We start from the raw sequence: 13,380 nt of genomic DNA, 5'->3' as shown, positions 1-13,380 counted from the left end.
CTCAAGCTGCTGTTGGCTGACGGGGAAGGAAAAGGAGGTTAACAACGCAATAGAGTTCAGTGAGGAACTGTAATTGGGACAGCACTTGGCCGCAACTCCCACCTTTGTGATTCTTAATGTAAACACAAATTATTTGCGGTGTCTCAGGAACCCGTATAATGCATGTCTGAAACCACAACTGCTCAATGCAGTTCAAGCAGGCGCAGGAGCTTGCAGGCGGCGCTCTTCCGTTTTGAAACTATTGAGTCACCTCCGCTTCTGACCTACCTCACTTCCTATCCTCTTCCTTCAGGACGTAAGGAGGCACTTATGGTCACATCCGGATTTAATCCTGGGCCCCCAAGGTGTGCCATAGCAACCACTGCCGAGGGCAGGCGGCCCGCCCCCCTGTCTTGATAATTGGAACAGTGTGAGTCAGTCTCAGTTTTGCATGTCTAAAAGCCACTCTGAGCCGCGGGCCGGTGCAGCAAAAATATTCAGCCAGGCACGACAGGCGGGCTCCCTGGCAGATTTGTTACATCGTAGCACTCAGCCACTCCAGAACTGAGAGAAGACATTTAACAACTAGTATTAACTTACTGAGCCCAGCAGCAGCTGGCAGCACGTCGGTGGGGAGTAGCGGAGCCGGCGCAGTGCGCTCTGGCACCCTGCGTAGCCAGAGTTTCAGAGTGGCATGAAGGGCTGACAGTGCATTTCAGTGCGGTGATGCGGAACACCACAATGAAATGCGTGAGCGTCACACCTGATGCGTGATACTTGGCAAGCCTGCCTTACACCAGTGTAACCAGCGCACTCTACAGTGCAGAGGGTATCTCTCCGGGAGAGACGCATGTTCTACAGCGGGTGCTAGTCATGTGACTTGCGCTTGTCACTGAATAGTACATCATGTGGCCCGCAAGATGATCCAACCACTATATCATTTATTTATGCTTTTTTTCTATAGCTCGGACATTACGTATAGTTGCTATAGCGCTTTACAGTAAAGAATGCTTGTTACAAAGATACATGATTGCAAACACATAAGATTTCAAGTCATACAAAAGGCACAGGTTGGATAGTCGTGAGATGTATGCACATTACTTGCAGTAGCAGCTGGCCTAAAAATGCTCTTATCGAGAAAAGTAGTTCAAGCCATGATAAGGGGCATTTTTGAGACTACACAAAATGTCTTTAAAGGAGGAGGGCTTTGAATTCTGATTTGAAGACAGCCGTCGAAGTGATGGTGCGTTGGTTCGGAAGTAAGGAGTTCCAAATTCTGGTTGCGCTTCCTTAGAATGATTGCACCATGTGAACGTAACTGGTGCTCATGTAAAGCGCTCTGATACAAGTTTGCGCAATATGAAACTTTGAAGAAAATAAAAGTTGAGAGTATAAGTAGCAGTGTTTCATCATTTTGCGAGGGTCTGGTGCCCCCGGGGATCTTGAGTTTGTCAGCAAGGTAGCACGGAATGGACATATGTAGGGCCTTGTGTGTGATACAAGCAGTCTTGTATACGGCCCTGGATTCGATGGCCAGCCAGTGGGGAGAGTTACAGCATTGGTGTGATGTGATCTTTTCATTTGGCCCCGTAAGCGAACCGTGCTGCAGAATGTAGGATAGATTTAAGGGGTGACAGACTGGTCTTGGGGAGACCAGGAGAGAGTTGCAGTAGTCAAGTCTTAAGAGTGCCAATTCATGCATTCACTTTGAGGAAACCCTTGAGTGACGGAAGTAACTAGCGTGCACAATCCGTCGCAATGAAAAGAATGAATGATTGTTAGGGAATGAGCTCTGTAAAGGAGGAGAAAATGCATATCTGCAAGCACTATACATAGGTTAAACATTTTTTTTCAAAAAGGTCCGGGTATCTGGGGCGCCGTTGTTACAGGTAAGCAAATTCAAGTGCAGCACAAAAATATTAGAGCCTTCCTTTTCTGCTGATTTCCGCTTGTTTTTAAATGACAGAGTAGTCCATTTCATGTATTCCTCTGATGAACAAGATGCAAATAACATTGCTTTGTTATTTTTCTAATCTGGAAACCTTACCTAACAACTTTCGCGTTGAAATATTAGTACTAAATGTGGGACACAAGTCGCTGTTCACATTTTTCTTGATTAAGATGACGTTGTGACTCTTACGTAGTGATGCATGTATCTTATAGCTATTACCCATTCGCTGTGTTGTTGAAGCTGCTTTGTAATTCCAGTGTCCATTCCACTTACTCTGTTGCATTCTGTGTTTCTTGCGTTCATTTCAGGCTAGGCAGCAGCCATTTATACTCCCTCCTATGCATCCCCCGCCTGGAGACCATTATTCTGATCCACACACATCACAAGGTATTTAAAACTTTACCTTAATGTACAGATATCATGCTGCCCCATCTACTCTAGTTCTTGGGCTGTCTTCCAATCTCGTGGGCTGTCTCCCATTCCTCCCGCCGTTTATGTGCACACTCCTGGTGCTGGGGTCATTTGATACGGAGTTTCTTCTCCTGTTTTGTTTGCACCCTCTCACTCTATTGTCATCCGTGATTTGCCTTTCTCTTCAGCTTTTTTAACCCTGCAATGTTACGTAAAATATTGTTTTACACTATTTAGAAATGTTTTTACATTACATTAGACCGAATACTAAGATAAAGGCATTCTTTTATAGTGTTTTATGTTTCTTGTATTTCTGATAACTTTGAGTGGGCTCTCATTTTTTAATTTATTTTTTTAGAATATTTTTTTCTGGTAATTGATGTTTGTCAGTGGGTAACATAAACCGAATGCAAAGGAGACAGTGTCTCACAGTAAGAGTGAGGTTTATATCTCTTGATTAACAATAATGACGTCAAGAAAAGGCTATGAATTTTCCAGAAATGTTTAAGCCCCTAGAAGCTGGCCCGATCCATACAGACCCACATCCCCAATATGAATAGGTCCTCTATAGAGTTGAGAGAGGAGCTGTTCAACATAGTGCAACCCTCCTTAAAGTAGCATGAATGCTATCACCCCTTTACCACTTGAATCCCTCCCTTTAGCTTGCTTTAGTGAAGAAGCCAGATTGAGCAATATGGGGTCACTCGAAGGGCAAAAACCATTAAAAACTGAGAAGTATGTTTACGGTGTTTGGCAATATTGATAAATAGTGATTTAGAAAAAAACTTTGAATGGTTTTGTCTCCTAAACTACTATACGAGAAGTAGATGAGGGAAATATTGTCCATATAGTGTAATAATTAAAACACCAGAGGTTGGTCTGTTTCAATAGAAAAAAAGTAATTCAAACACGAGAGTGGATGAGTTTAGAATACTCTTCACATGGAAATGATCAGTGCAAACGTGTGTCTTTTACAAATCCTTGTTTATGAATGATGACCTAGAACCGAATGCAGGCTTCCTGCTGTGTTACTACAGATTGCAGGGCGCAGAATGTCTGCTGCTTTTACAGTCGCATTCAGTGAAGAGGCTAGCTGAGCTTTGAAGTAATTCCCATGGTTTGCCTGTCCCACAGTTTTTATTTATTTATTTATTTATTTTATGCGTTTTTATATAGCGCAGACTTTACCCGAAGGTGTCAGAGCGCTTCACAATAGGAACAGTAATGATACATGAGAACAAATTACACAAAAGCAAACGTTAAGTTACATGAGGCAAAAGTGACAATTGTGAGCAAACAAAATACAAGAGGTAGCAAAGGTACATTACAGAAGGAAAAAGTGGCATGTGTGCAAGTTACAAAAGCGTACAAAGTACAAGTAGAGGTATAACACCGGAATAAATGGCAGACACTCAAGCACAAGAACAAATGTTACGTTAGTGTTCCCATGGCATTTCTTCGGACCTATGCAGATAGATGATAATGCCTTTTGATTATCAAATCTATAGCGGGGTAAAGCTATAACAAGTGGATAGCGCTTACCCTGTGCTTAGCTGTTTACAGCTCCTCAATTGTATGATTATTTGATTTTCTTTCTGTTTTGTTTCTAATATGTTCCTGATACCCTCTATCGCTTGTGTAAATATTGTGATATTGGTGTATTGCACATAATAATCATTTCTTTTATTTATGTTGTGAAATTCAGACAACATTTCTCATGGAAATGAGGACGCTTTCTACTTCAGATCTCAGTCAAGCTTGGACAGGTGTGCCCTTGAATTCAACTATGTTAATGGGACAGTGCCAAACGGGAGCGTGTGCAGCACCCACAGCATGAACTCCCTCAACCGATCACAAAACTTCATTCAGGCTTCCCCAATGTCTTCCAATCTCAGCATCCCAGGAAGTGACATCATGAGACCAGACTATATCCCCAGCCATAGGCATAGTGCAATCATTGTTCCTTCCTATAGACCCACTCCGGATTATGACACTGTTATGAGGCATATGAAAAGAGGAGTTATTTACATGGAAAGCAACAGCCAGTCTTTGAGGAATCTCAACATTGGAAACACGCATGCATACAAGCAACATGGGGACATGGTCTACAGCCAACCAGAGATGCAAGAAAGGCAGCCGTATACGACACAATATAACCACCAGGGTGGGTATATCTCCACGGCACCTCAGTTTGAACAAGTGAATCAAAGTAATGCTGTCACAAACAAGACCCCCGCTAATTCCATATCCCATACAGTTAGTACGCCGGAACTAACAAACATGCAGGTGCACAGTAATCACCACCAAAGTACAGCACCTTTGTTAAGGACCTTTGTTCCTAGGCCACTGACTCAATATCCACGTCCTCGCCCTGCCACCAGTACGCCTGACCTAGCAAGTCACTGTCAGAGATACGTGAGTGGCAGTAGCCCAGATCTTGTGACCCGCAAAGTTCAGCTATCAGTTAAGACATTCCAAGAGGATAGCTCGCCTGTTGTTCATCAGTCCCTGCAAGAGGTGAGTGAGCCGCTCATGACAGCCAAGCATCACCCATCCGTCAACAAAAGGCACAGCTTGGAAGTCATCAGCAGCATGGTGCGTGGGATAGAGGCAATGACATTAAAGACTTTAAATGCACCTCTGCCACGCAGGAATACGTTGCGAGATCAACTGCAAGCAGTAGACGCGATGCCAAAGCCCCAAGTGATCCAGCAGCTTCCTCCCTGCAATCACAAAAAAACATTTTCCGATGCTACCATGGTAATACACAGTAGCGGAAGCGAAGGGGAGGAGGAAAGCTCAGAGCATGTTTCTGAAATGCCTGCCACCCATGGCCAGACTATGGAATACAGCGCTCAGTTAAAGGCGGCACTGGCTAGGATACCAAACAAACCCCCTCCTGATTATCCCGGACCAAGAAAAAGTATTAGCAATGGACCTTTGATGAATGAACAAGAAAGGATAATGATGGCTCTGGTAAGGGCCGAGGCCAGGAGTCCGGGTCCATCCCATGCCATCAATGTGACTCGACCCGAGCAAGTGGCAATCAATGGGCCCTCCCTTGGGCCATCACTCTCCGAACCAGACCTCACAAGTGTTAAAGAGCGGGTGAAGAAAGAACCAGTAAAAGAAAGACCTGTTTCCGAAATGTTTTCCCTGGAAGACAGCTTCGTAGAAAGAGAGATTCGTCTGAGGGTAAGTGTATTTGATGTGTCAAAGGTACATCTGTTAATGAAATGTTTCAAATTAAACTTGTCCTGTAAGGATGAGTATGGTGTGATTGGTCTTGATTTATGTTGGTTTCGTGTATAATTGGTTGGAAAGTTGATGGCAAATGTTTGCAAATTTAAAATTGTTATATTTTGTCGTATGAAGGTTTGGTTATACGCTGTTTATATTTTTCAGTACCAGTTGATTTAAAGGGTTTCACATAGGATTGTATCCTACTTTCCTTATGGGTTGTCTCTTACACTGGTAAGTCTTAGTAGCCTGAAAAGTGGTGTGATGCATGTATTATATAGCTGCTACCTATTGGCTAGGTGGTTGAACCTGCTTTGCAATTCAAGTTTCCAATCAGCTTACTCGGTTGCTTATAACTTTGCTAAAAAGTTAATTAAATCATAATAAAATCTCATTTTCTTTTCCACCATGCCATATGTGTTTTGTGTATGGACATTTCTGCAGTAGATCGGTGGGCGATGGGTCAGATTTGTAAAGGTGTATGCAGGACAGAACCCGGGGCAATCCCTATTGATATGCACATGTTTAACAGTCATATAACCTTCATATCTTATGAGGCGATGTTCACACTAGGTGCGAATGAGTCAACCCAGTTGGTATCCCGAGGTTATGTTCAACACCAGTCTGCAGTGTGGCACGGTGTTCGTGGCAATAACCACCGAGCACCTGTAGTCGGGTGCTCGGATTCGGTAGTCTTGTTTTCTGCGGCGTCCCGGAGTCATGGTGTTTTCGACGCCTTCACAATACGCCTTTCCCGGAGATTAAGATCACAAGGACAATAGAAAATTTCCCCTGGGAGCTATTAGACTTCCCGGTGGGCATTAGTTCAACTTCAAAATATCATCGGATTGAGAACCTGACATCTGTCATACTCGGAAAATAATTGAACATAACCTTGGGATACCAACTGGGTTGACTCATTCGCACCTAGTGTGAACATCGCCTCATAAGATATGAAGGTCATATGACTGTGACCAACGAGTGTCATCTGCTGTTTGACCCACAAGGATCTGTCCGATAAGGTTGACCGCTTCAAACTGAACTGATTCGCCCTGACGAAGTTCCGTAATGGCAAATGGAATGAAACGCGTTGGCTGTGCCTATATCAGATGAATACTGTTAAATAAAGAAGAAGATATTTAATACATCACTTAATTTTGGACTCTAATTGTGTGCACCTTCCATTTCATGTTTTTGTATCTCTGATTTATACACCTATTGGTAGCAGGTGTAGGAAGAAGTTTGCATTATCCAGAATTTAGAACGATACGATCCGAAGTGCTTGACCTGGTCTGCTGCCTTGGTCTTTTGGAACTTTGTAATTTCAGAATATTCATTAAAGAAATCTTGTTCTTAACTGACCTTCTTCATGTAAGCATACTAATATTCAACAAATACATTAGCATGTTTAGGACCTACCCGTTGCGATCCTGTAATATGCCCCCTCCACTAAATCCGTTTCCCATATAACCAAATGGTCAGTTACCCATTATCTTAATTGCAAAGATCAAATCCAATTTTTCATGACCTCTAAAGTCACAATTTATAAAACATTCAATGCCAGAGAAGCCTAGAGCTCACATGAACTAGCATTTACGTAATGTTTCATAGGAAACTGTTATGTTCGAGGCATATGGGCTGCAGATGGTACATTATGAATAGATCGCCATCTGGTGTTGGGCTCGGATGATTGCACTTTGTTTTTCTCTTGGAGAGTCTTTTGTATCTTGGTGACTCCTCCCTTGGTTGGTAGTGCGCATGGGCATCGGCTCCATCCTTAGATTGTTTTTTTCCGCCATCGGGTTCGGATGAGGATCGAGACGCTCCAGATCAACTTCAGAGAAAAGTGATTTATCGGCGCGTATTCCCTTTCCAATTCGACGGTATTGTTATCGAACGTGTTTCATTTCCATTCCGACGCGTTGCAAATTCAAAATCGAAGAAAAAACTTAGACCTACGTCGACGAACAAGAGACCTTTCTCGACGCAGTCAAGCCCGGAGTCCATGGAAAGGACTCCATTCAAGAAATGTCCAACGTGTGGTGCTAAGTTCCCACACAAGGACCTACACGAGGTGTGCAACCTCTGTCTATCGCCTGAACACGAATCCAGGGACTGCGAAGCCTGCGCAGCATTCTCCTCCAAGCTAACGATTAGAAATCGTCGAGCTCGAAGACACGAGGTTTCAAGAATGCAGTCGGAGGCGATCCCGGAGCTGTTCGGAGACGACCAAATGGAAGAAGAAGAGGATCAGTCGGGGTCGGAAGAGGACCAGTCGGAGGTTGAAGAACTCAACGAGCAACAAACCGTGAGTGACGACGTCCCCTTACCGAAAAACCGACCCCGTGCGGTAACGACCCCGCCTTCGAGCCCGGTCAAACCGCAGAAAAAAGTTTCCGACGCCCCGCCCTCGGGCCCGGCAACGAAACCGAAACTGAAACCGAAACACTCGGACTCCCACCACGTCGGATCCGAGAAAAGGGCGACATCAACTTCGACACCGAGGCTACATACAAGGGAAAGCTCGGTATCGAAACATTCCATGTCGAAACATAAACATGGTTCGTCGTCCAAGATTCACTCAATACCAAGGAAGTCGGAATCGAGTAGACACTCGGTGCCGAAAACACCGAACATTGACGATCGAAAACATAAGCACCTTTCGGAACCAGGGCCTTCGGTACCGATTCAGGAGCAACAGACAGATCCCAAACAAAAGATCTTGTTTATTGATCCGCAAACTGGCAAAGTAGTGACGAAGAAGAGAAAGAATGAACAGACAGAAGATAAATCTCTTCCTTCAAAAAAGAGAACACTGGGGACAAATACAACTCCTCCTACTTCTCCTAGACATAAGGTCACACCCTCTTCTCCTATTCCTCACACTATGCCAAATATTCCTACACCTTCCACACCAAGACCATCTACACCTCAGTCTGATGTAGACAGTGATCTAGGGGAGGGAGAACCTCAAGGGGATGACAAAACTATCCCAGATGAGGATGACCCATGGGAAAATTATGACGTAGGGTCAGATGAAGACAACGACCCAGAGTTATATCCCTCAAAGCCTTCACCACCTGATGATAACACAGGGTTTGCGCAGCTCATTAATAGGGCAGCAAAATATCATAAGGTAGATATACATACAGAACCCCAAATAGAGGATTTCCTGTTAGAAACGCTACCTAATGCACAAAGAACATCAGGTACTCTCCCTATGTTGAAGGGTCTTCTCAGTCACACAGAAGAAATATTCAAAGACCCAGTGAGGGCTAGGGTGTTAAACCCAAGAATTGATAAAAAATATAAGGCGGCTCCAAAGGATCCAATCTTTATTAAAGGGCATGTACCCCTGGACTCGCTGGTGGTCTCAAACGCTCGTAAAAGAGCAAACTCATTATCTACAGGAGAGACTCCTCCACCTGATAAAGAGTCAAAATTAATAGATGCATCAGGCAAGAGAGTAGCATCACAGGCGGCAAATAGCTGGCGTATAGCCAATACACAAGCACTACTCGCACGTTATGACAGGGCACATTATGATGAATTAGAAAAACTCATCACACATCTCCCCAAAGAACATCAGAAAAAGGCAGATCAGTTAGTACAGGAAGGTAAAATAATAACTAATACTTCCATTAAGTGCGCCCTAGACGCAGCAGACACTGCAGCAAGATCCATAAACACCAGTGTAATGTTGAGGAGACATGCATGGCTTAGAATCTCAGGATTCAAACAGGAAGTACAAACGGCACTACTGAACAAACCATTTGATCAAAAAACACTGTTTGGCTCAAGCACAGATGAGACCTTAGAGAAAATGAAAAAGGATACAGAAACGGCTAAGTCAATGGGAGCATTGCAACAGCCAACACAAAGAGGTTCCTTTCGTAGATCCACCTATAGAGGGGGCTCAAAGAATACAGGAACAAACCAGCAATCCACCTCTTTCACACCAACATCACCCAGAGGTAATTCAAGAGGAAGTTACAGAGGTAACAACAACAAGGGTAGAGGCCGCGGAAATAATAACAACCGCAACGCCTCAACCCCAAAACAGTGACTTCATAGAACTCCCCCCAGACCACATAACACCGGTCGGGGGACGTCTAGCACAGTTCCTACCTGTCTGGGAAAACATCACATCAGACAAGTGGGTGAGACAAATTATCCAACATGGTTATTGCCTGGAACTCACAGCTACCCCACCAAACATCCCCCCCAAACAGCGTCCAATGAGTCAAGATCATCTGACATTATTAAGGGAAGAAGTACTAGCACTTATACAAAAGCATGCAATAGAGAAGGTCCCAAAAAATCAACAGGGAACAGGGGTATACTCTCTATACTTCCTAATCCCCAAGAAAGACGGGTCCCTAAGACCAATATTAGACCTCAGACCTCTCAATGCTTACATAAATTCGGAGCATTTCCACATGTCACGCTCCAACAAGTACTCCCTTTACTGAAGAAAGGGGACTTTCTTTCTACACTGGATCTAAAAGACGCTTACTTTCATATCCCAATTCACAAAGCCCACAGAAAATACCTAAGGTTTGTTTTAGAAGGACAACACTATCAGTTCAAAGTCCTTCCGTTCGGTGTCACAACAGCACCGAGAGTGTTCACAAAATGCCTAGCTGTGGTGGCAGCACACCTAAGAAGACAACAAATACATGTCTTCCCATACTTGGACGACTGGCTAATAAAGGCCAAGTCAAAAGAGGAATGTCTTCACAACACACAGAAGACAATTCAATTGCTGCACCACCTAGGGTTTACGGTGAACTACAAGAAATCACACCTGCAACCAAACCAGATTCAGCAATACCTGGGGGCTACGATAGACACAGAAAAGGCAATAGCATACCCCAACCCAATCAGGATACAGACAATGGTCGGGTTAATACAAAGATTTCAACCGCAACACTCACTACCAGCACGAGTGTTTATGCAACTATTAGGCATGATGTCCTCCTGCATACTGCTAATACCACATGCCAGGCTACAAATGCGCCCACTACAAGAGTGTCTAGCGACACAGTGAAATCCGGCTCAAGGTCAGATTGCAGATCTGGTGTTGGTAAACGACCGGACGTATCGCTCTCTGAAGTGGTGGAACACAGAAAACATTTCCAAGGGACGGTCGTTCCTAGAGCCAATTCCACAAGTTATAATAACAGCGGACGCATCGCTCTCCGGATGGGGAGCGCATATGGACAGATACACAGTGCTGGGGAAGTGGAGTGTGCAGCAAAAGAAACTGCACATCAACTACCTAGAACTATTAGCAGTATTTCTAGCACTAAAAGCTTTCCAAATGCAAATAACAGGCAAAGCAGTCCTGATCAGAACAGACAACATGACTGCAATGTATTATATTCAAAAACAGGGGGGGACACACTCTCTCCAACTGTCCAAACTAGCACAGGACATATGGAGATGGGCCATTCCTCAAAAGATCTACCTGTTAGCGGAACACCTACCAGGAGTTCAAAATCAGATAGCAGACATCCTAAGCAGACAGTCGGAACAAGTACACGAATGGGAGCTGCACGACCAAATACTGCAGCCATTCTTCCAAAAATGGGGGCAACCAGAGATAGATCTGTTTGCCAATCATCAGAACGCAAAATGCAAAAACTTCGCATCCAGGTACCCACACCAACGGTCCCAGGGCAATGCACTGTGGATAAATTGGTCCAACAAATTTGCTTACGCCTTCCCTCCTCTACCACTAATTCCGTTACTGGTTCGGAAACTGCAGCAACACTCAATGACAATGATACTAGTGGCACCCACGTGGGCAAGACAGCCGTGGTTCACCACGCTGCTACAACTCTCACAAGTACCACATCAAAAGCTAAAATTATTACCCATGCATCTTACACAGAACCATGGAGAAATAATGCACCCAGATCCCAAACAACTGAACCTAGCGATCTGGCTCCTGAGGTCATAGAGTTTGGGTATTTAGATTTACCACCAGAATGCATGGAAATCATTAAACAAGCAAGACGTCCTACCACCAGAGCATGCTATGCAGCAAAATGGAAGAGGTTTGCTATACACTGTAACAGTAAGCACATCAACCCTCTGGACGCATCCACTAAACAAATCATTTGCTATTTACTACACTTGCAGCAATGTAACTTAGCATATACCTCTATCAGAGTTCATCTCGCAGCCATAGCGGCGTACCTACAAAACAGGCAACATCTTTCACTGTTTAAAGTACCGGCAATTAAAGCTTTCATGGAAGGACTCAAAAGAGTCATTCCACCAAGAAGACCACCTTCCCCAGTCTGGAATCTCAACATAGTGCTTACCAGACTAATGGGGCCACCCTTTGAACCTATGCATAGGTGTGAAATACAATTCCTCACATGGAAGGTGGCCTTCCTCATAGCTATCACGTCACTTAGAAGAGTAAGTGAACTGCAGGCTTTTACGATTCAAGAACCATTTATGCAGTTACACCAAAATAAAGTGGTTCTTAGAACAAACCCAAAATTCTTACCAAAGGTAATTTCAGCATTCCACATCAATCAGTCAGTGGAATTACCGGTTTTCTTTCCAAAACCACAAACAGTAGCAGAAAGAGCCCTACATACATTGGATGTTAGAAGGGCCATATTGTACTATATAGAAAGAACACAAACTTTCAGAAAGACAAAACAGCTATTTGTTGCGTTTTCTCCTACACATAAAGGCAATCCCATCTCCAAAGCGGGCATTGCCAGATGGATTGTAAAATGCATTCAAATATGCTACTTAAAGGCAAATAGAACATTAACTGTTCCTCCTAGAGCTCACTCTACACGTAAACTAGGAGCATCTATGGCATTTCTGGGAAACATTCCACTAGATGACATATGCAAAGCAGCTACCTGGGTTACACCGCACACCTTCACAAAACACTATTGTGTAGATGTGCACACAACAAGCTAGAGTGGGACAAGCAGTATTAAAAACATTGTTTCAGACAGTTGCAACAGACACGGGCGACCACTGCTAGGGAGAGAACTGCTGTTTAGTCTATTCATAATGTACCATCTGCAGCCCATATGCCTCGAACGGAATATGCTACTTACCAGTATGCATCTGTTCTTGGCATAGAGGGCTGCAGAGTGGTACATGCCCTCCCAGCCTCCCCGGAAACCCGTGTCTGTTCCAACATGATCTTATTTAGATACACTTACATGGGCATTCTTATCTGTATTCTACTATACTACTCCATCTAACCCTACTATGGCAAAACAATCTAAGGATGGAGCCGATGCCCATGCGCACTACCAACCAAGGGAGGAGTCACCAAGATACAAAAGACTCTCCAAGAGAAAAACAAAGTGCAATCATCCGAGCCCAACACCAGATGGCGATCTATTCATAATGTACCACTCTGCAGCCCTCTATGCCAAGAACAGATGCATACTGGTAAGTAGCATATTCCTTATGCAAAATGACCAAGAGCCTTAGTCTTCAGGTACTCACTGTTAAGCTTGATGACCCTGGGTGCTTGTGCTTTTTGAGAGAAGTACACAGAGCTGCCAATTGTAGATCAGTATTTGTAATACTCCGTTACACGTTCAAAATGGCTAGAACAATACACCAAGTTTTGCATGCATAAACAGACCTGCCCTAAAGGACTCGAGTTGAGATAGTCACGAAGCGTAGCTTATTTTGCCAACACTAGTTGATTCTGAGTAGCTCTATTAATTGTCGTTGTATTCACTAAAGCATGTCAGTGTAACATTTGAGCATGCAAGAGATAAGAAATTGAAAGTCAAATGCAA

The 13,380-nt window shown here is 43.9% G+C and overlaps 1 protein-coding gene across 1 annotated transcript in view; it reads left to right on the top strand.

The window, feature by feature from the left end:
* PTPN14 (protein tyrosine phosphatase non-receptor type 14) overlaps window positions 1-13,380 on the top strand; it is a 496,593-nt gene that overhangs the window by 425,016 nt on the left and 58,197 nt on the right. Inside the window, exons 12-13 of the mRNA XM_086927897.1 lie at window positions 2,239-2,317; window positions 4,047-5,536. Coding sequence (XP_086784023.1) covers window positions 2,239-2,317; window positions 4,047-5,536 — 1,569 coding nt within the window. The remainder of the gene's footprint in view (window positions 1-2,238; window positions 2,318-4,046; window positions 5,537-13,380) is intronic.

This window comes from Lissotriton vulgaris, chromosome 6 (genome assembly GCF_964263255.1).
Source record: "Lissotriton vulgaris chromosome 6, aLisVul1.2, whole genome shotgun sequence".
Taxonomy (NCBI): Eukaryota; Metazoa; Chordata; class Amphibia; order Caudata; family Salamandridae; genus Lissotriton; species Lissotriton vulgaris.
The sequence above is the reverse complement of the archived record's forward strand: the minus strand, read 5'-3'. Positions and strand labels throughout refer to the sequence as shown.